We start from the raw sequence: 23,241 nt of genomic DNA, 5'->3' as shown, positions 1-23,241 counted from the left end.
ACGTGCGGGCGCAGTGCCTTGCGTCTCGCATCCTCCTGGAGCGGAGGCCGACGGAGGGCGACGGGTCTTGGTTCAGGGTGCCGGGCAGCTGTCGGCCTGCCGCCGACGTGTGTTCTCGGCAGCGGGTGCGAGGCTCAGCGCCGCGCAGACCCTGCCATCCCCCCGGCCACGTGGGAGGGCGGGGCGTCCTGCGGTTCCCCCTCCAGGCGCGCGGGGGCGCTAAACGCGGCGGCCCGGGAAAGCAGCGGGCGACGCTCTGGCCCTGCGGACGCCGACGTGCGCTGGCCCCGCGGCCTAGTGCCCTTCCCGGAAGCGCGGGGTCACGTGGTAGGCGGGCGCTGCCGTGGAGACGCGGTGCGCACGCCGGCGGGGCTGCGGGCTGGCTTCTGGAGTCCGGTTTCGTTGGCCCTCGCGCCGCGGAGCGGCTGCAGCGGCGCGATGCTGTGCGCCCGGGGGCTGGGCGGCCTCGGGGCCGGGCTCCGGGTCCGGTGGGTCAGCACCAGCTGGTCCCCGGTGGGCGCCGCCTTCAACGTCCAGCCGCAGGGCCGCCGTCTGGACCTGTTCGGCGAGCGCCGGGTGAGCGGCCCGCGGGACCCGGGCGGGGTCGTCGGGGTCCGGGCGGCGAGCCCGCCTCGCACGGGAGGGAGGTGTCATTTGCCCTGGGTGACCTTGCGGGCGGACCCCCCTCTAAGGGGCAGGTGCCGGGGGGCGGGGCGACCCCAGGTTCGGGTCCAGCACCTGCCCAGCGAGGGCCCCAGGTGCAGTGGTCCTGAGCGCGTCCCCCGAACTCCCAGCCCTGTAGCTCAGAGCCGGCCCCGGTGAGGCGCGGGCCGCGCGGTGAGCTCACCTGCGGCCTCGGTGTCTTGATACCAGGACCAGCTTCTGTCAATTAGTGTAATTAGTCTTTCCATTGATGCCCGAAGTGACGTCATTAATATTTTCCCAAGCTTTTCGGCTTTGTTTCTTTTTCTTTAAAACACCGAGTTGGAGAAGAGTCTGTTGTCCTCTAAGGTGGTGCAGGCCATCACGTAGATTTTTCCCGGAGAAAATCACTGACTTTTTGTGTTGTTCCTAGTTGTTTGTGTATCTAGGCGGCCCGCTTGGTGTCTGGCATTCAGTAGACACTCATTATTTTTTTCTTTTTTAAAATTTATTTTATTGAAGTCGAGTTGATTTACGATGTTTTGTTAATTTCTGCTGTACAGCGAAGTGACTCAGTTATACACATATACATCCTTTTTCGTATTCTTTTCCATTATGGTTTAGCCCAGGATATTGAATATAGTTCCCTGTGCTCTACAGTAGGACCTTGTTGTTTATCCGTCCTGTGTATAATCGTTTGCATCTGCTGACCCCAAACTCCCACTCCTTCCCTCCCCCACCGCCCACCTCCTGAAACTCATTATTGAATTAATGACTGAATTAAAGGTGAAAGGAAGGAAAGTTTGGAAGGGGTTTACCTGTGCCTGCTTTACTTTGCATTTATGGATTTTGTTCACTTTGCCCTGTTACTTTTATTTTTGCCTTCTTAATTTTTTCATTATTTCTGCTATTGCCTTTCTTGGAAAGATGAGTCTGGGATATAATTACAGTGAGCCTAATCATGTGAGTTTTTCTTATTTAACGCCCAAATTTCTTTGTTTTAAAATTATTTAATTAATTAATTTATTTATTTTTTGCGGTACGCGGGCCTCTCACTGTTGTTGCCTCTCCCGTTGCGGAGCACAGGCTCCGGCCGCGCAGGCTCAGCGGCCGTGGCTCACGGGCCCAGCCGCTCCGCGGCAAGTGGGATCCTCCCGGACCGGGGCACGAACCCGTGTGCCCTGCATGGGCAGGCGGACTCTCAACCACTGCGCCACCAGGGAAGCCCTTAAAATTATTTTTGAATGAAATTTGCTACACCAACTTCCATGGGGCTAAATAACGTTGGTACTGACATAATTGGTGTGAGAACGAGCACAACCTGTGGGTAATGAGCAAGAAGACGTGAGGGGTAAGCTTGGTTATGGGTGGATGAAGTAGATCTAATTTTAGCTTTATTAATTTTTCTTTTGCACATCATAATTTCACGTGTTGATATCAGATTTTCAAATACGTGACTTGGTTTTTGATTAAAAAAAGAAACCCAAAGGCTTATGTAGTTTTCTAGTATCACCATAACTTGGTAGGCTGAGATTTAGAATTCCAAGAGGAGTGTGGGGAGGTGTGCTGAGACGTGAAAATAAAGTCTGTAATTGAATCATATTAAATCATTGTAAAAACCAAATATATTTTTGGTCCTAATTCTGCTCTGCCGCTGCCTGTCTTTATTTTCTCCAACTTGTTAATATATTTTGAAAAGAAGTTAACAACTTCGTGCATTCCTTCTTGCAGAAACAGTGGGCCTTGTCAGGCCTGAAAGCTCCGCCTCTTGGTGTTTCCCGCAATTGACATGTTAGGCATCTCTTGACACAAAGCTGTCTAGGCAGCGGTCTGGCCCTGTTAATTTGCCTCATTCGTGAGTTCCTGCCTGTGTTAGGCCCTGCGTTGGGCAGCTGGTTAAAATGGCGAAGAGCGGGGTTCCTAGGCCTCGGAGCTGCCCTCCTGCAGAGACAAGACTTTCCAATGCCAGTTGCAGTCCACGTGCATGGAGAACGTGTGGGCGTTAGGGATGCTTGGAGCAAGTTCAGGTTGCGGCTTTCCCACTGTTTGCTAGTGACCACAGGCATGTTCGTTTAACCTCTGAAAGTGTTACCTTATCTGTAAAAAGGAGATTGATAGTTTGTGCTCTAGGATTGTGTGATTTTACGTGAGAGAACCTGTGTAAAGTACGTGGTACACTTCTGGCATGCCGTCGATGTGTAATAAGTGTTTGTGGGGTTTTTTTTTTTTTTTTTTTTTTTGCGGTACGCAGGCCTCTCACCAATGTGGCCTCTCCCGCTGCGGAGCACAGGCTCCGGATGCGCAGGCTCAACAGCCATGGCTCACGGGCCCAGCCGCTCCGCGGCATGTGGGATCCTCCCAGCCTGGGGCACGAACCCACGTCCCCTGCATCGGCAGGCGGACTCTCAACCACTGCGCCACCAGGGAAGCCCCTTGTTTGTGGTTTTTGTCTGCCTTCCTGGGCGTCCTAACAAGTGCGATCGAACCGGTACAAGAAGATGGTCCTTCCTTCCCATTAGATAGTGATTTTTATCTTTATCAAGGTGTTGAAATGCTTTTGGAAGGTATAAAATTTGCTGCCAGTTTCCGCCTATGACTTGGCTTAGCATGTTTATTAAATCTTTCTAAAATATATATGCACTCAGTAATCAACTCACCGTCCCTATTTCATAGTCTGTGGAGTGCTCGATGCTGCGTCCTGGACCTCACTTAGTGCCGGGCAGGGTCTTGAGAACTTACTAACCTTGTTCCTGTGTCCGTGCTGTGAGACACAGCACGTATTGTCATCCCCTCATGCCTGATGAAGAACTAGGCCAAGGAGGAGAGAGAACTCGACCAGGGTCACACAGCTGATAGTGGTTACAGCTGACATCTGTGTGCCAGGCACTGTTAAAATGTTTTTTAAAAACGTGTGTCGTTTAATCCTTGCCACTTTGTGAGTTAGGTTCTGTGGTAGTGACAGCTGGATTTTGAACCCATATCATTCTATTTTTGTTTTTTATAAAATAATTAAAAATTGAAGAAAATTACAGTCTAAAACATTTTTAGTGTCATATGTGGAATGTCGCGGGGAATGTGAAAGTGATACCTGTGATGACAGGTGTCACCATGATACGAAGTATCAATGAAAACCAAGATTTTGTTTATGACAAAAGTATTTGTATTGCATACCCCCAGGTCATGTTTTTAGTTATCAGTGGAAACTGTTCTTTGGGTTTCAGGGCCTGTTTGGAGTTCCTGAGCTCAGCGCCCCAGAAGGATTCCGTGTCGCCCAGGAGAAGGCCTTGAGGAAAACGGAGCAGCTGGTGGGCCGCGTGTGCTCCGCACCGCCGGGGCCCCAGACCGTGCTCATCTTTGACGAGCTCTCGGACTCCTTGTGCAGGGTGGCCGACTTGGTAAGACGCCGGGCGTGGGCCGCAGACCACCTCTCAGTTTTGCAAGTTAAGCTTAGTGTATTGGGTTCAGTACTGGACTGTAAAGTTAGGAATATCTGAACTGTGAGAGCTCTTGGGTGTGATCTGTTATAGTGAGGTGTGCTGTTGAATGGGAAGAATGTACAGGAAAGGTCAGATTTAGTACTCGTACTTTAATATGTATATTTAATAAAATAAATATGTAATGGAAGATGATTACGCACATGGCAAAGATTCTTCGTGTGACAGGTTCTTCATTTATAAAAATGTCTACCAAAATTCTAGTAGAACATTTATCTGTACCTTTACAATACAATTAATCTTAGAAAAAAACTAGTTTTTATAAGCCTTTTCAGGAATGTCTTTTCTGATCAAAAATAGGGTTTTGACGTCAAACTGATTGTATCAAAGGCATCTTTTCCCCACGTTTTGAAGTTGAGATAGAAGTGCCCGCAGGTCTCTCCGCCAGCTGAGACGCCCACGGCCGAGGTGGAAGCAGGCTTCCCTCTCAGCCCAGGGTGGCCGCGGCATCGTAGTGGCGCACCAGTCCCCAGTCGTGGTCACGCCTGCTCCTGTCTGTACAGCTCTTTCTCTTTTTTTTTTTTTTAAGTGAAAGCTTTGCTTATCTGCTGGTGCCTGACTTACGTCCTCCCCTATGTGACAGAGGATGTCACAAGTCTGCATCTGACATTATTATTATTATTTTTTTTTGCTGTGTTGGGTCTTCGTTTCTTTGCGAGGGCTTTCTCTAGTTGCGGCGAGCGGGGGCCACTCTTCATCGCGGTGCGTGGGCCTCTCACTATCGCGGCCTCTCTTGTTGCAGAGCACAGGCTCCAGACGCGCAGGCCCAGTAGTTGTGGCTCACGGGCCTAGTTGCTCAGTGGCATGTGGGATCTTCCCGGACCAGGGCTCGAACCCGTGTCCTGTGCATTAGCAGGCAGATTCTTAACCACTGTGCCACCAGGGAAGCCCACAGCTCTTTCTTTACGTTCATTCTACGAGCAGCCCCACCCTGGCCGGGCACTGGGAGTGTGGTCCGACCTCGTGCGGCTTATGTTCTGGTGCTGGCTGTTTTGTAGCTCTTATAGGCACTGGACCCAGCTAAGAGCTTCACCTGGATTGACTGATTCAGCCTCTGGGCATGTCTCCACCTGTCGACCAGGAAAGAAAGGCACTAGGAGGTTAAGTTCCCCTGCCCGTGAGTGGTGGGGCTGGGCTTCGCGTCCGGCGGTCTGGCCGCAGAGGCCTCACCCTCCACGCGTCCAGGGCTGCTGCCGCCCGGGCCGCATGGAACCTTACCTGGAGCGGCAGGAAGTGCCTCCCCATCTTGTGAGAAAGTGTTTAGTTTCAAAATTATTACGCAGTAAAATCGACTTCTTCTGAGGGATGGTGCAGGTCTGTGCACGTGGACTCTGTGTGCACGTAGCCGCCCCGCGGTCAGGCTGCGTAACTCTTCCATCACCCCCAGAACGCTCCCTGTGCGTCGCACCCACCTCGCCTCTCACCTCCGGCAACCTCTGATCTGTTCTCCATCCCCGTAGTTTGTCTTTTCTTACGTGTCAGGTAAGTGGAATCCTATTTACCGTTTGAGGCTGACTTTCTTCACCAGAGGGGCAGCTCCCCGTCTGTGGTTTCCTTCTTGCTCTCAGCGTCTGCGCTGAGCCAGTCACACCTGCGCTGTCCTAGACCCTCAGCTGCAGGTTTCCCAGTTGTAAAGAGATCGGCAGAGTATCCATCCTGAGGGCGAAGTGAGCTGTGCCGCGGGCTCCGGTTCTGTCCCTGCAGGATGTGCTCAGCGAGGGCTCGTCTTGTTGGGGGATGTGGGAGACATACTGTCAGAAAACAGGTTTTGAACCGTCTCTGCTTAACGGTGACACTGAAATCTGAAAGGAAAGCGCTGGTCAGCAAATTTCACTTATTTGTAATTGAGTATTGGCTTTTGCGGTCAGAAATCCCAGAACTTACTGGGTGTTTGTTGTCTTAGCCTCTGTCTTAATTAACCAGTGTTCTAGCATTTTTTCCACGTTTCCACTTCTGCTTTTCACTAAAAGATTTTAACTTCTCTGCCCCATAGCTTGCCCTATTTTTGAAGTTTTTTATATTTATGAAGTTTGGTAATGTCTCATTCAAAAAGACTAGGATGTGATTTATACATGTAAATCTTTGGGTCAAAAAGCTCAAAGAATCTTCTTCCTTTTTTGAATTTTTAAGATTTTGCCGGCTAGTGAGATCAATACCATGTAAGGCATGAGTTTTATAAACTGGTCATTTTGTTTTCTTTTTCTTTCTTAACACAGTCCCCGTGGAACTGTATTATTTTCCTCACCACTTTCACAAACGAGTTTTAAAACGTATGCAGGTGTTTTGAATTTTAATATTGATTGTAAATTGTGCAGCATGCAGATGAGTAATTTATATAGCATCTTTTAAAGTTTACACAGCTCACTTTTCAGGTGCCTTAGTGCAGATGTTATCCTACTGTTACGTCAAATGTTGTATCAAACTATGGATTTATATGTTTCTACATTAAAAACTTTGATAATAAAATTAGGACATTTTACTTTGTGGTGATTTTATTTCACGTTATAGCCATACATGTTGTCTTCATGAGAATGAAGAAAATATGCACTATTTTGTAGTTTCCCTGCATTTCTGTTTTGCAGTGTACTGCAGTTAACATGAAAACTAAAATCTAGTTTTATGAGATTTCATTAAAAAAAATAAAAAAGGGATTCTGGCTTACTTAAATTCTAAGGTCAGTATAACAGCTCTAGTCCTGTGCCAGATAGGCTGCAGCTGGGGATTCCTATTTACTTAAAGGCAGTCTTTGTTCTCTGCACAAGGGCTGGAATGCAGTTAACTCAGCCTTGAAAGGACACCAGGTGTGAGCGTTAACTAGAAGCGCCTCCAAGCGATGTCCCATGGGCCAGGTAGGAACACTTAGGTAGAAAGCTCCAGATTATTTGAAGTGAGAGTCTGCTCTTTTGAATGATAGAAGTAGGAAGAATTCACTTGGTTTTTACATTTGCAGGAGGGAGACTTCTCTAAAATAAAGTCAGTAAGAGTATTTTGGAATGTATTTGGAAATGAAACGGACTTGGTTCCCGGGAATAACAGAATTAATGAATGTTCAGGAAGAAGCTGCTCCTCCCGCCGGTTTGGGAAAGTTCCAGTAATGGAAATGCTGGGTCAAGGCAAATGGCACATTTTAAAGCTCACGTTTTCATTTTCGCCCTCAGACCCTGGAAGCAAGCTCCCCATCAAACGCCCTTTTGCTTTTGTCTCCCCTCCATTAGGCCGATTTTGTGAAAATCGCTCACCCCGAGGCAGCATTCAGAGAGGCCGCGGAGGAAGCTTGTCGGAGCGTTGGCGCCATGGTGGAGACGTACGTGTGCCCCTCCTCCCGGACCCTGCTGGGCCGCGGGGCCCCCGGGTCTGTGCCCCAGGTCGTCCGTCGGCAGGGCTTGCCCCGCCGCGGGGGATGGGGCGTGGGGTTGGTGTGTGAGCCGCAGGGCTGCCCGGGGCGGGCGGGTGGGGGGAGCCCGCGGCCTGACTCTGGGCCGCCTCCCTGTCTGCTGTCCCTCGGTTTCCTCACTGGCCAGGGGAGTGGTGGAGTGATCTGTGTCTCAGGGCTTCTGGGAGGAGGACGAGACGGTGAATGCAAAGTGCTTGTGGGGCTGGGGGCGTGCGGCGGATGCCCGGGGTCCTCGGTCTCCTCCTTGAAGGGATCGTCAGCGTCTCGGGGGCGGGCGGGCAGCGCGAGCTGGCAGATGGCCGTGTGGTGGAATCGCTGTCGCCCTAGAGCTGTGGCCACAGGGCGAGAGGTCAGCGTGGTCACCTCTGCCCGGTGGCCTTGCGGTCCCTTGGGGCTGGTGTTGGGGGCGTCTGGGCACATCGTAAAGGCAGTCTGGGAGCTGCGGCAGGCACAGGCTGGGGTGAAGTCGGTCACTTGAAAGGGACTCGGAGTAAATGTAAGCGTGCTGGTCAGAGTAACGGGGAGGGGGCAGGGTGCCCACCAGGACGGGGGTCAGCCAGTGCGGGCGCCGGCCCCCCGGCTGCAAAGACCTCGCGGGACCTGTGTCTCCCAGCCCAGCGGAGGCCCCTCCGTCCCCCGGGGCTCGCATGGGGTGTATGGCTGCTGCTGGCTGGTGCCCCCAGCAGCGTTTGCCCTTTGGGGATGGTGCGTGCGAAATTCGGCTCCTTGAACGGGTAAGCTGGTCCCTGCAAACTCCAGACCCCAGCGTGCTGAAGGCGCTGGAGCCGAGGGCTGCCGGGGAGGTGAGCGAGAGCGCCGGGCCCTGGCCAGGGCCTGTGTGCTGCATCAGCAGACGTGGACTCCTGGTTCTGCGGGAGGACAGCCGGCGCCTTGGTCGGTAGAGAGGTGGTGTCGGAGGCTCGGCCTGCGGTCCCCCCTTGGCCGTGGAGCGCAGCTCAGTCCTTTGCTGGGACCGGGCCCTGCCCCCCTGGGGGGGCATGGGTGCTGCCGAGGGACCTGGCCGTCATCACCGGACAGAACCCAGAGCCTTGCCCTCCGCCCTCCTGAGCGCTGGCTCCTTCTCTCCCGGAGCCTGAGCTGCACCCTAACTGCCCAGGGCAGCTTTGAGTAGGATGCCTTCCGGTGCCCGAGTAGAATCGACTGACTTTTCAGTGGTGGAAGAGCAAAGATAAAACTGGACGTATTTGTTTAGAATTAATGCCAAATATAGACTAAATTACAGACTTATCTCAGAGTCCTACAATGTAGGACACGACGTGGGAGATGTGCTCAAACCTCGGACGTGGGTCCGGCCGGCCACCTCGGAACAGCTGCCCTTGGACGTGGGCGGCCGGGGGCCGAGCAGCCAGAGGAGGCGGCCGTCCTCGCTGACCTCCTGGTTCCTGGGGCTGAGGCCGAGCCTGCCCCCCTGCTGAGCGTTTCTCGGCGGGCGGGGCTGCCTTGGTCCCGCAGGTTCAGGGTGGCCCGTGAGCACCGTGGCGATAGAGGCCCCTCGGTTCGTATGAACCTGCAGGGGTTTGATTGTGTGTGAGCTGCCCGGGGAACCTGACCGCCCGCGAGCCCCTGAGTGGACCTGGCGGGCAGCGCTCAGCCCTTGCCCTTCCCCGAGGCAGGAGCTCTGGCCCGCACTGTGCTCTCGGGAGAGGGACTCAGGAGCTGTCGGTGGTGCCGCGGGCGGGCGGGCAGGCAGTGCTGGGTGGGCCGGGCCCGAGTGCGGCCGCGGACAGTAGCCGCCTCCTCTGGGAGTGGGGGCCATGCCCAGCGTCTCGCTGAACCCTGGGGGCCACCAAGGGTCTAACCCTTTCGGACCAAGGGCATGGTAGCCGGGGCCCATGTGGCTGCAGGGTGCGGCTCCGAAGCCTGTGCCCTCGAGCTGTCCCCGGTGTGGACCCGCCACTCCCCCCGGGTGAGCCAAGGCAGCCCAGGCCCGGCGCCCAGTCAGGACTGCAGGTCTTTGCTTCTGTTCCTCCCCTCCCGTCCCCGCTCCTCTCCTGTTAGGGAAACCAGTGGTCCTTGGCATGTTGCCAACGCGGCTGGTTCTCGATGGAAGCGGGGTCACGTCCTGTCTGCTCTCCTGTCCCCAGCTGTGGACTGTGGCTTTAAGTTTGTGCTTTTACTTTCCGGGACAGTTAGTACTAACACACTTCCCGTCCCTTACTAACTGCGGTCATGCCATTCCTGGTCCAAAGGAAGAAACAAAACAATACCCCAAACCTTTGGCCTCTGGCCATGTGGATGCTGGAACTTGACACCATTCTCTTCACTTAAAGCAAAAAGAGAAGGTACTAGAAAACCATTTAATTTTTCTTATTTGTAATTTTTCTAGGTTGAACACAAATGTGGAATTATATCAAAGTCTGCAAAAACTATTAGCTGATAAAAAACTTGTGGATTCCCTTGATCCAGAAACCAGGTAGGTACTCCTTCCTTTGCGTTCATCGCGGTTGTGACTGTGGAGCTGAGCTTGAAAGCCATCCCCGCGCTCACGACCCCTCTGTCCGGACGGTTTCTCCCCACGTGACGAGTCCCACACCCTCCTTGGACGCCACTCAGACGGTGTCTCCTCCGAGAGCTCTGTGCCTGTCTCACCCCGGCCTCCCGCCCAGCTCCGCTTCTCTCAGTCCTCACGCTCCCAGCCTTCTCTCCTCTGCCCGTTTGTCGGCTCAGCTTTCCCACCCGCTGGACGGGAAACTCCTCAAGGGCAGGGCCCGGTCTGATTTGTTCGCTGCTCCATCTTAGCTCCCCACAGCTGCGGCCTGCAGCAGGGCCCTCTCCAGGGAATGGGTTCCTGTGAGCAGCTGACGGTTCCATTTAGCTGCACTCCTAAAGTTCCGTCATTGCTACAGCGGGAGCTGAAAGCAGAGTGCTTTTATTTACTGGTGGATGTCAGGATCCTTGAAATGGTTGGCTTTGGTTCATACCATTTATGATTTTGAATTGAAAAGACCTAATTCTAACTCAGTACACAAATTTTTATTTTTTTATTTTTTTTTACGGTACGCGGGCCTCTCACTGTTGTGGCCTCTCCCGTTGCGGAGCACAGGCTCCGGCCGTGCAGGCTCAGCAGCCATGGCTCACGGGCCCAGCCGCTCCGCGGCATGTGGGATCTTCCCGGACCGGGGCACGAACCCGTGTCCCCTGCATCGGCAGGCGGACTCTCAACCACTGCGCCACCAGGGAAGCCCCACAAACATATTTGATACAGGACTGTGGATATTGTATTTCTTTGCTCAGATTTATTTATTTATAAAACGTGGTAGAGTTTGTCGTTAACCCCCCTATATGTTATTTGTGTCATGGCACAGAGACGAATGTCTTTTCCTGCCTTTTGCACTTGTCTATCTCCTTTTTCTTTATGGGATGCTTACTTGGCCCCGTCTGCTTCCTCCTCTGTTGTCTGTCTCTGTACGTGGCCTGTGACCCCCAAGTGAAGCCCAGCCCGCAGGGATCAGTCAGTGGTGGTGTCTCATGTTGATCTGGTGTACGAATGACCACGCCGTGTGAGAAGCAGGGAGGGGTTGTCTTCACCTGTCTGCCTGTAAGTGGTTACCTGTGGTCCTGTTTCAGTTCATTGATCGTGATGCTCAGGATATGGGTAAAGCTGGCTATACAATCATAGCAATGGGTCTTTATTATAATTTTAGGTTTGAGCATTATTACCTTTGTTAGCAAAATGAGTAAAAGTGGAATGCCTGCTAATTGTGCTGGATTTATACCGAGCTGCTGCTGACTTTGAGGAACAACAGCTTGTTCACGATCTGACTTTACTACAGATTTGCTTTCCCATATTTAATGTGTAAAAACGGAAGTAGACTGGCAGACCATTTGAGGTACAGAGGAGTTGTGCTAATTGGACATGTACCACATTTCTAGATGTTACTAAGATGCCAATAGGACTTTTATTTTTATAAATATTTTTTATTTATTTCTGGCTGTGTTGGGTCTTTGTTGCTGAACGTGGGCTTTTCTCTAGTTGCGGCGAGCAGGGGCTACTCTTCGTTGCAGTGCACGGGCTTCTCATTGCGGTGGCTTCTCTTGTTGCAGAGCACGGGCTCTAGGCACATGGGCTCAGTCGTTGTGGCGCCCGGGCTCTAGAGTGCAGGCTCAGTAGTTGTGGCACGTGGGCTCTAGAGTTCAGGCTCAGTAGTTGTGGGGCACGGGCTTAGTTGCTCTGCGGCATGTGGGATCTTCCTGGACCAGGGCTCGAACCCATGTCCCCTGTATTGGCAGGCAGATTTTTAACCACTGCACCACCAGAGAAGCCCAGGATTTTTAAAATAACAGAATGATAAACACATTGGGAAAAATAACCTGGGTAGAAGATCAATATTCTGGAAAGGAAAGGTTACGTGTGAGTGGAAGGAAACAAGAATTGGAAGAGATAATTATCAAACTGTCATGGCACTTGTATATCATCAGGAGTGTTGACTGGCACCCAGGAAGCACCTTGCATGTGGTGAAGGAGAAGTCAATGCCTAAAACAAAGTATTAGAGATTTAATACATTACTTTTTTTTTTTTTTTTTTTTTTCTTTTTGTGGTATGCGGGCCTCTCACTGTTGTGGCCTCTCCCGTTGTGGAGCACAGGCTCCGGATGCGCAGGCCCAGCGGCCATGGCTCACGGGCCCAGCCGCTCCGCGGCATATGGGATCCTCCCAGACCGGGGCACGAACCCGTATCCCCTGCATCGGCAGGCGGACTCTCAACCACTGCGCCACCAGGGAGGCCCCTAATACATTACTTTGTCATGAGAAGATAACGTATAGAAGAAGTGACATCATCATCACATTCTTGGGTGCATTCCTTGGAATACTAGTTTTGTGAGGTATTAGAAAGTATTCCCAGAAGGGTCCCATTGATCAGTAAGTTTGGAAATCGGACGTATTAATGCGTTTTCCTCTCTTGGAGAATTTCAGTATATTAGAGTCTCTGGGAAGCCCAGCCATAAAGAAACCTGTTTCACTTCGGGTTTTCCAGAACCATCAAGAGTTTTCTTGTTTGCAAAGAATATAACAAACACACTCCAGAAAATATAATGGAGGGAAAGTCCCAGTCACAAGAGCAACAAAAGCTGTGATACAGCTTGGAGTACACTCAGGAGGGCAAAGTGCAGAACCTCCACACACACAACCCCCCGCAAGGCATGAAAGATGATATTTAAATGGAGAAACATGCTGTATTCTTAGATTAGAAGAAGAAAACTCAGTGGTCTCTACTGGTCTGTAAGTTTGATGTTATCCATCCTACATCTAAAGAAGATTTTTGTTGTTGTTATTTAAAATGATTTTAAAGTCATAAACAGTAAATATACCAGAATAGGCAGGAAAGATCTGGTAAAGAAAAATGCTACAGAGGGATTTGTACCAGATAGTAAGACATATTATAAAAATACTGTATTTAAAAGAGCATCAAGTGCATTATACTTCGGCCAGAAGAGTCCATTAGGTCAATGAGAGAATAGAGAAATTTCAGACACAGACACAAATGTCTGTAGGACTGTATTTAACACAGGATAGAAGTATCGTTTCTCATCAGTAGGGAAAGGCTTGGTTTTCAGTAAATGATGTTAGGCCAATGGAAAAGTAAATTAATTTAAGATTTAAATATCTTTAAAAAAGAAATCCTAGAAGTATTGATAACTTGGAATGTGGAAGGTCTTTCCTCACAGGGTACCAAAATCAGAGCACAAAAGGGAAGATTGATTTGATCATATAAAAATCGCAAGCTTTGGTCTGGCAAAGCCCTTCCACATTCAGAGTCAGAATAGACAATGGAACAGATGTTACTTGCATAATAAAGGTTAATATAGTTACTATGTTTAGAGGTGTTACAAATTACCAAAAAAGAAAAAAAGCGAACCCTCCTAGAGAAAAATGGGTAAAGGATTCTCTTCCTGAAACTCTTATTTCACAAAGTAAGGAATGGCAACGTATGGCTGTTGAACGTGTAACAGTGTGTAGTGTGACACTGGTACTAAGTGGGATGTCATGGCTGGAGATGGGTCTCCAGTTAGAGGCCTTGGCTGGATATTGGTTCCCCAGCTCTCCAGGCCTTAGTTTTCTCCTCTGTGCCACCATGGAAGCCCTAAAAGCCATGTTTTTGAAGAATATTTAAAGATACAGAGAACTGTTCAATGTTTGTGATATAATTTTACAAGAAAAAGCAAGATACAAAAGTCTGTGTAGTTGTATCCCAGTGGGAGTCCTGGTATAACACGTTGAAAGTAGATTGGATAGAAGCCGGGGGGACGTGGTATCAGCCACAGTCGGTTGCCATGGAGATAGTATCTTCACGAGACCAAAGATGCACCTCGGACTGTGCTTCTGAGGATAAGGGTCCTGTTGGGTATCCCCCCAGACCACCTAGCCTGGCCGCCGGGGACAGGGGCTGTTTCGGAGCCCAGGAATCAAGTTACTGCTCCTTAACTCCACACAGAAAGTCAGCAAACTTTTTCAAGTACCTGCTGTGTGCTGAGCACCAAGCTGCTTTCTGGAACCTTACCTTATTTAAGGAAACATGTTCTTCATAGCCTTAAGAGAAAGAAGAAAGAAAAAGTCATATGTTGGAAGGAAATACAAGAATTTTAATAGTGGTTATCTTTGGTAGGATGAGTGATTTTAGTTTTTTCATGCACTTCTACAGTAAAGCTGTTACATGATAAACCTATGTTATGTAACACGATAAACTTACTTACCCAGTAAATTCCCACCCCTAGTTGATCCCCTCGCCGTCTTTCTTTTCTCTTATTAAAACAAAACAGAAACCACCTTTGCTGGAAGAGAGGGTGTGTGTGTTCTAGGTTGACTGTTGTGAGGATGGGAGATGGATGGGAGACAGATGACGAGGACAGTCCGGGGCTTGAGTGGAGCCCTTTACATTATTTAAGAAAGAAGGACTGTTGAAGTTTCAGAAATTTAGAAGAAATTTAATTCTGTTCATTCAGTGTATTGGCACAATAATCAGGAAGATGAATATATCCATTATAAAAAGTCAAGAAAAGCAGGAGAATAGATAAAATATTTGGATAACTTAATTCCAGAATAAAGTAGTTTTAAAAAAATACTACTGGGACTTCCGTGGTGGCGCAGTGGTTAAGAATGCGCCTGCCAATGCAGGGGACGCGGGTTCGAGCCCTGGTCCAGGAAGATCCCACATGCCGCGGAGCAGCTAAGCCCGTGCGCCACAACTACTGAGTCTGTGTGCCACAACTACTGAAGCCCGCGTGCCTAGAGCCTATGCTCTGCAACAAAAGAAGCCACTGCAGTGAGAAGCCCGTGCACCGCAACGAAGACCCAATGCAGCCCCCCCGCAAAAAAAAAACTAATGAAAGCAAGGAGCGTTACACTTGAGCTTGGTTCCCAGAATGCAGCAGGGTTAAGAAAGAAAACAGTTCTCCTTAGCCCAGAGATTCCACTTCCAGTACAGCATCAGAGAACTTACTGTTCTAATTGGCTGCCACTAGTTGGAAGAAAAACTGAAAATGTCATGCAGAAAGCCTTTGAAAAACTATCCAAGTATAAACTGTTTTATGTTTTTAATTATTGGGATTTGGATGGAGTTGAAATAATCAATCATCACGGTGGCCTTCACAGGTTTGCACTCTGTGAATAAAAGAATAAGCTACATGAAATGCTAATCTTAATTGTTTTTCATGTTCTGCTGTACCTATACTGGCTTATTTCAACGTTGGTTGAAGCTAGGTTTTGTTCCCTCTTTGTCTGCTATGCTTCAGCTTCCCATAAAACATTTATAACCCAGCAGTGAAGTCTCCTGCCACATGACTTGCCATCATACGGCCTCAACACAACCATTAAAAAATTTCTGTGTTTGTCTAACGTTTAAGCTTGTGGAGTGGAAATCATGAATGGTATTGGAGCCTGTAGCAGAGGCCCCAGATTTGGTCGGAGGTGGGGGACAGTGTTTAGAGACCTCACCGTGGTGGATAGGGTGTCTCACGACTCAAGGACTTCTGACACGAGGAGGGCCTTCATGTAGGGTGGCGGACTTGGGGCACGGTGGCCCGTTCAGGGTGGTGGCAGTGCGTCCTGGACTAGGATGACGGTGGTAGAGAAGTTTAGAGGGGTTAATTTGGCTGATTGCCCCCCCCAATAAATAGCTACTATTTGCTGAGCTGTTTTCATATGCCAGTAAATTAGTGATATGCAATTATACATGACTTACATTTTAGTAATACTGACATAAGTGCTGTGATATACACTTCTGCTTCCTGGTCCCCCGATGTTTATCAGTCACATTTACTGATGAGTGATGGTAGATCTTTGTCTCCTGGGCATCAGGGACCATGTTTCCACCCTAATAGATCTGAAGAGCTGTGTGTCCCAGCCCATGCCTTTGTGGCCCAGCATGGTAATGTCTTGTTTCCAGGTCACCCAGGTTTTCCTTTCATTTAGTATGTTATGAGTTCAGTACTTTTTGTTTTAAAGAATAGGTGGATGCTTTCTTTTTTTTTTTTTAATAAATTTGTTTATTTTAGGGCTTTCTTGGTGGCGCAGTGGTTGAGAATCTGCCTGCTAATGCAGGGGACCCGGGTTCGAGCCCTGGTCTGGGAGGATCCCACATGCCACGGAGCAACTAGGCCCGTGAGCCACAACTACTGAGCCTGCGCATCTGGAGCCTGTGCTACGCAATAAGAGAGGCTGTGATAGAGGCCCATGCACTGCAATTAAGAGTGGCCCCCGCTTGCCACAACTAGAGAAAGCCCTCGCACAGAAACGAAGACCCAACGCAGCAAAAATAAATAAATTAATTAATAAACTCCTACCCCCAACATCTTAAAAAAAATTATTTATTTATCTATTTTTGACGACGTTGGGTCTGCGTTGCTGTGCATAGAGTTTCTTTAGTTGTGGTGGGCGGGGGGTGCTCTTCTTTGTGGTGCGCGCGCTTCTCATTGCGGTGGCTTCTCTTGTTGCAGAGCATGGGCTCCAGGCGCGTGGGGTTCAGTAGTTGTGGCATGCGGGCTCAGTAGTTGTGGCTTGCGGGCTCTAGAGCACAGGCTCAGTAGTTGTGCCACACAGGCTTAGTTGCTCCGAGGCATGTGGGATCTTCCTGGATCAGGGATCAAACCCGTGTCCCCTGCGTTGGCAGGTGGATTCATAACCACTGCGCCACCAGGGAAGCCCATGAGTTCAGTATTTTGATTCCCCTGTTCCCTAATGGGAAAGTAAATCATTTTAAGTTAGCTTATAACTAAAAAGGGAAAGATGGGGGCTTCACGGGTGGTGCAGTGGTTAAGAATCCGCCTGCCAGTGCAGGGGACACAAGTTCGATCCCTGGTCCAGGAAGATCCCACATGCAGTGGAGCAACTAAGCCTGTGCGTCACAAGTACTGAGTCTGCACACCTAGAGCCCGTGCTCCGCAGCAAGAGAAGCCACTGCAATGAGAAGCCCACGCACTTCAACGATGAGTAGCCCCCTGTTCACCGCAACTAGAGAAAGCCTGCGCGCAGCAGCAAAGACCCAATGCGGCCAAAAATAAATAAATTAATTTCAAAAAAATAAAAAGGGAAAGATTAACTTGTAAGTATAAAATATTACAGGAGAAAATTCCTGAAAAGTTGCCCCTTGCTTTAGATGTTATCCAGGATACTTTCTGTTCTGCTGTTGCTTTTTTATTGCTGCTAATACTTGACATTAGGATGAAATTGTTACATTAAGGAAAGGTTAGGAAGATTAGGGCCTGTTGTGAAGTTTGCAGATGAACTTTACGATCATTAAAAACTGGATTTCTACAAAGCACACTGGTACTCATTCTTGAAGTAGGCATCTTCCCTCCTAAGTCTAAGCTGACTTAGCCCAAGGGGAAGAGGATGGTGGCTTGAAGCTGATGAAGAGTCTGCTTTTTGATAGCAGGAGTGAAAGGTGGTGTTTCAGATATTGCTGACCTGTTGAAGGGTATTATGATGGTCTTTGAACTCCCTAAGCACTTTATTTGTACCCCTGTTAGGAAACTTATTATTTCTTTTGCCTTGTGTTCATTCATTCAAAAAGTACTTATCCCCGTCTGGGCCACGCCTTACGGATGAGCAGAGCATCGTTCTGTTCTGTACACGTGCTGAGGAGGAAATGTGTTACAGTTCTGCATGCACACCTTCATGCAGAGTTCAGGCAGCATGTGTGTGTCCCACAAGGACTTAATTTGGTGCGTTGTGTATAGTTTGCAGCAGATATTCTTGAAGGAAAGACAGTTGAAAAGATGTTCATTTTTTCCTTTCTAGAAAAAAGCAGAAAATTTGGCCTTGTTGGAGTAATTGTCATTCATTGTCAGTGTAAGGCTTGTTGTATAGTTAGCACGGTGTATCTGATACCAAATCATCCATAGGAGAGCTTAAAGCCCAGTCCGTCAGCCAGCTGTTTTGCCTGACTTCTAAGATGTTAAGCTCCTGGTTTCAAGCAAATGAGAGAGAGAGAGAGAGAGAGAGAGAGAGAGAGAGAGAGAGAGAGAGAGAGAGTGTGTGTGTGTGTGTGTGTGTGTGTGTGTGTGTGTGTGTGTGTGTGTGTGTGTGTGTGTGTGTGTGTGTGTGTTGAAGCATCCGGCTTTTGGGCAGTAAGGTTGAAAAAGATGGATTTATTTTGCAAAAAACTGATTTTTTTTTTTTGCGGCACGCGGGCCTCTCACCGCTGTGGCCTCTCCCGTTGTGGAGCACAGGCTCTGGACGCGCAGGCTCAGCGGCCATGGCTCACGCGCCCAGACGCTCCACGGCATGTGGGATCTTCCCGGACCGGGGCACGAACCCGTGTCCCCTGCATCAGCAGGCGGACTCTCAACCACTGCACCACCAGGGAAGCCCCAAAAAACTGATTTTTGTTCATAATTATCATTACCTGTTCTAACCTGGCACCTATTTTATTTATAGGCGAGTGGCCGAACTGTTTATGTTTGATTTTGAAATCAGTGGAATCCATCTAGACAGAGAAAAGGTAACCTTGTTTTTTGGCTCCTCTTGTTTTACTGATATCTAGTTGGTATATTGTTGATGTGGTTCTTGTACGTTGCTTGAATTTCCACATTATAAAGACACCTAGGTCGTTTATGTTTTAACGTTCTCCTGTAAGTTGTATTTGAACACAGTGCTCTCTGGAAGTTGGCCTGTCACCCAGGGTAATTCAGAGTTAAGAAATGACGTGAGACGGTTGGGGCGTTTTAGGTGTCACGGAAGTGGGATGAGATGGGCCGTATCAGGAAGGCCAGCTCGTGAGTCGGAAAGCTGGCGCTGTTGAAGATTAGGGTCCAGAAGTACAGGACGTGTTGTTGAGATCCAGTGCAGGTGTGTTTGTTGATGTAATACCTGTCTTGGACAGGCCCCCATGGTTTCATTCTGAAAGCAGTAAGCATGGGTTATACAGTGTTGAAACTGGGGTGGGAGGAGGCTTCTTTGTCCAGACCCCTCATTTTACACGTGTGGGAACAAGGCAAAGCGATCTGTTCAAGTTCCCATCCTTTGTCTCAGGATCTCTCACCCTGGCTGCTGCTCATCCAATGAGTGCTTATTCACTTCAGTATTAAGCTCAGGGCTGGAAGAATGGGATGGTTCAACCAGCACCCAAAGAGCTGCCTGCTGCAGTGTCTCACCCTGCCTGCCTGCAGCCTGGACTATTACGGTGCTGCTTTCTTTTTTAGATAAATATGTTTCTCCTGGTAAATATACGATAAAGCCACTTACCTATTAACAGAGATTGGTTTATCAAAGTGTCTTGGAAAGTAGAGGGCAGGATATTGAGAATACGTGTCACATACACAGATGCTGTCATTTTGGTTGGTGCTGAGTGTGAGTAATTCTGAGGCCACTCACATGTCTGTGTACTTGTGTGGCCTTAAGGACTCAGCACGTGACTCCTGGCCTAACCCGGCAGTCCCCAGGGCTGATAGGCTCTACTGCAAACTCAGATTGCCTGAAATGGACACAGTTGCCCCTTTCCAGACCAGTTTGTTATTAATACTTCTCTGTACCAATAATGCCACTGTTCTCTGAGTCACCCAAATCCAATTTTGGAGTCAGTTTGCATTTTTTCCATTCTCAGTGCTCTCATATCTCAGTGACCAAGTCCTTGGATTGTTTCTGTAGGGCTTCACTTGCCTCTGTCTGCATCCCCAGAACAACTCACCTTGATCCTTATCACCAAATACCTGGGCCATCCTAAAAGCCATTGTCTTCCTACACCCACTATAAGTAACAGTGATTAAGCGTTTGCTCTTTAAATCACATATTTCTCATCAGATCTTCAGAGCAGCTTTTTTTTTTTTTTTTTTTTTTTTTTTTTTTTTTTTTTGCGGTATGCGGGCCTCTCACTGTTGTGGCCTCTCCCGTTGCGGAGCACAGGCTCCGGATGCGCAGGCCCAGCGGCCATGGCTCACGGGCCCAGCCGCTCCGCGGTATATGGGATCCTCCCGGACCGGGGCACGAACCCGTATCCCCTGCATCGGCAGGCGGACTCTCAACCACTGCGCCACCAGGGAGGCCCTTCAGAGCAGCTTTGAGGCTGGTACTACTACTATTCCTGTTTCATGGGTGAAGACGCTGAGGCACCTAGAGGTCATGTGATTTCCCCAAGGTCACAGAGCTTGTAGGTGGAGGAGGCTATTACATAGGCCAAGCCGACTCCAGGGCCTGCCCAGCTGCCCTGCCTGCAGGCCTTCTGGCGGTCAGTCTAACCTGTCTGTGACCATTGGAGTACTTTCCTTAAAGCGCTGATTCAACTGTTACTCTCCCACCCAGAACCTTCCAGTGCCTTCCCATTGCCCATTGAAAGAGTATATATAAATGGCAATTAATACGTAGCATCCCCAGCTGTCCCTGCCCGTACCCCCGTGTTACTCATGGCCCTGCCCTCCCTGCTCTGGTCCTGTGTCCCCTGTGGGTTTGCCTGTCTGAGATCCCCGTTAAGCCTTCATCTTCAGGCCATGGTGTCTGCAAAGCTGTTCTCAACCCCCCAGGTGGAATTTTGTATTCATCCGAACTCACATTTTACTTATTTCACACATAGGACATTTATCTTTAGGTGGTTATTACTGCGTTGCTTACCTAAATCACAGGCCTCTCAAGGACAGGGAGTGTGGGTTCTCTCTTTTTTTTTTTTTTTTTTTTTTTTGCGGTATGCGGGCCTCTCACTGTTGTGGCCTCTCCCGTTGCGGAGCACAGGCTCCGGACGCGCAGGCTCAGCGGCCATGGCTCACGGGCCCAGCCGCTCCGCGGCATATGGGATCCTCCCAGACCGGGGCACGAACCCGTATCCCCTGCATCGGCAGGCGGACTCTCAACCACTGCGCCACCAGGGAGGCCCTGGGTTCTCTTTTTTCATGCACAGGAGTTTTAGACTCAATAAAATAATGAATGTGTGAGAATCATAATGATGCTCACTAACATTCATCAGATTCGATATTTTCAGGAGGAAGTTTGCTCTTAGAGAATCCGGGAGAATCGTCTTATTATTTTGTAGAATCTTCATGAAAGATGTTTTTGAAACTTTATTAAAAAGTAGCATGTCGGGTCAGGGTCAGCTTCACCAGCACTGACTTTGCTGCTTTTATCTAACGTGTGTTCTTACACGTTACACAGGGACAGCTGCCCCTCCTGGCAGGTAACTCCCTGCGAGCCACCCACAGTGAAGATGCAGTAACGTAAACCTGCTGAACTCCCGTGTTGTCACTTCGGTGTCTGTTGTCAGAGGTGCTCCCCTAGGACAGGGGGCAAGGGCGGCAGAGCACGCTTGCAGAGAGCTTGAGTCGAAGCCGCTAACACAACCCACGAACCGTAAAGGCCTGCGTTCTGTCTGTGTTCTTTCCAGGTTATTCCCTACGTATACTTTACGGTCTCATGAATACAATTAAAAATGAAAGGAAGTGTGTTCTTCAGCAGTCATTTAATAAATGCAGCAACTTCATAGCGCTCTTAGAGCTCCGAGTACCGCATGTTTAATTATGTCCAAACGATGAAATGATATGCTTAGCAGACTGTTGGTGGAGTCGGGAAATAAACAGTTTTTACTTTTCCAGGGATTGTAACAGGTGATAAACTCCTTGAAATAACTAATTTTATCACTTTTTTTTTTTTTTTTAATAGTAAAAGCTTTGAGGAAAGTTTTTGGAACTATAGTGTAATTTCCAGATGTCTTTCTTTTTTGTTATTCCACTGGTCACCATTAGGGGGTGACAAATGGCCATATCAGAAACAAAATAGGCAAAGAGAAGTCTGGATGATAAAGATGTAGGAGTATCTGAAAACTTATTTTTCCTATGAAGTTTGAACTTTCTATATTGAAAATTTTTGTTATTAAAATACACTACGTTTTTTCCAGCGGCTTATCAAGGGTACATCTGCATCATACATAGTTATCTTTTAAAAAATACTAGTGCTGCCTAATCATTTTTTAGGGTCATAGCGTAGTTTAGAACCTGTTAATAGCTGTCGGCCCCCTTGCCGGGAAGTTTGCCTGTGATTTCACCTGAAGCCTGTGCTGAGCCCAGGTCTGGATGCCTGTCTAGTTTTCCTGTAACAGGTGCCTGAAAATTCACCCCTTGTCCCCAGGAGGACCTGACCACTGGTGTGGACCTCAGTTTTAAGGACCTCATCCCAAACATTTGTGGCACCGCTTTGATGGCACAGGTTTTCTCAGGAGGTGGTGTCCTAGGGGTGTGACTGACGAGAAAACCCACCCCATTCTGTCACGGTCACTGACGGCCTGACGGTGCCAGCCGTGGGGCTGGGGGACGTGGTCCTGCCCCCGCAGCCCCGACTCCAGCCCTCCTCACCTCTCTGCTGCTGTCCTGCTGTAGCCGCACAAGTGGGTGCCCAGCAGAGCTTCGGAAGTGCCCCTTCTCTGAGCTTCAGCGAGGAATTGCGTTAATTATACCTTCCTTCCCCTGCCCTTGTATCTGATCTTTTAAGACTGAGAATGTTTTCTAATCTGCCCTTCAAATACTTCATGTATTTAGTCTGAAAATACTTTTAAGTATCATATCAAACAGATTCAACTACTCCCTGGCTCACTTAACTAAGAGGTTTTCAGGGCCAGGGGAGGACCTGGACTTCCCAGTGTTGTTAATTTCACAGATGCGTTGTATAACTCAGACTTTGAATAGAACATCTTAAAGCCTAGAAGCACTAAAAAACCCTAAGATAACTTTTTGGTCAGGATATTAAATATCTATCAAAAGTAGAGTTAACATTTGTAGTACATTACTGTGTATTAAACATTTATGATACAAATTATATTCAGTATTCATTTTATCACTTAATATATTTAGTATCTTATTAAATTATAATTCAGCTATATGTGTTGATTTGCTGTCTTCATGGATCACCTATTAAGTTTTGAAATATTACCTAAATAACTTTTATTACTGCCCCCACGTACAGCGTAAAAGAGCGGTGGACCTGAACGTTAAAATCTTGGATCTGAGCAGCGCGTTTCTCATGGGAACCCACTTTCCCAGCAAGATTGAGAAACATCTCCTGCCGGAACACATTCGGCATCACTTCGAGCTGGCCGGGGACCACGTGCTGGTGGATGGTCTGCGTGCAGAAGTGCCGGATGACTTGGTACGTGCGCTCCATCCTCCGTGCAGTTTGGTCCCTGTACCGGGGCCACGTCTGTTGTGACCCCCAAATTCAGTGATGAGATAGTCACACCTTTAAAAATACGTTAGTGTCACCAAGCACTAAAAATTGAA

The 23,241-nt window shown here is 48.9% G+C and overlaps 1 protein-coding gene across 2 annotated transcripts in view; it reads left to right on the top strand.

The window, feature by feature from the left end:
• The window catches only part of MIPEP (mitochondrial intermediate peptidase), a 144,137-nt gene continuing 120,896 nt past the window's right edge, over positions 1-23,241 (top strand). Inside the window, exons 1-6 of one of the 2 annotated variants that reach the window (XM_082601944.1) lie at positions 1-576; positions 3,864-4,037; positions 7,352-7,440; positions 9,878-9,964; positions 18,428-18,491; positions 22,928-23,110. In XM_082601944.1, the coding sequence (XP_082458070.1) occupies positions 439-576; positions 3,864-4,037; positions 7,352-7,440; positions 9,878-9,964; positions 18,428-18,491; positions 22,928-23,110 (735 nt within the window). In that variant the 5' untranslated portion in view covers positions 1-438. The remainder of the gene's footprint in view (positions 577-3,863; positions 4,038-7,351; positions 7,441-9,877; positions 9,965-18,427; positions 18,492-22,927; positions 23,111-23,241) is intronic. The other variant, XM_082601943.1, reaches the window with a different exon arrangement.

Source organism: Mesoplodon mirus, assembly GCF_964341445.2.
Source record: "Mesoplodon mirus genome assembly, chromosome: 17".
Taxonomy (NCBI): Eukaryota; Metazoa; Chordata; class Mammalia; order Artiodactyla; family Ziphiidae; genus Mesoplodon; species Mesoplodon mirus.
The sequence above is the reverse complement of the archived record's forward strand: the minus strand, read 5'-3'. Positions and strand labels throughout refer to the sequence as shown.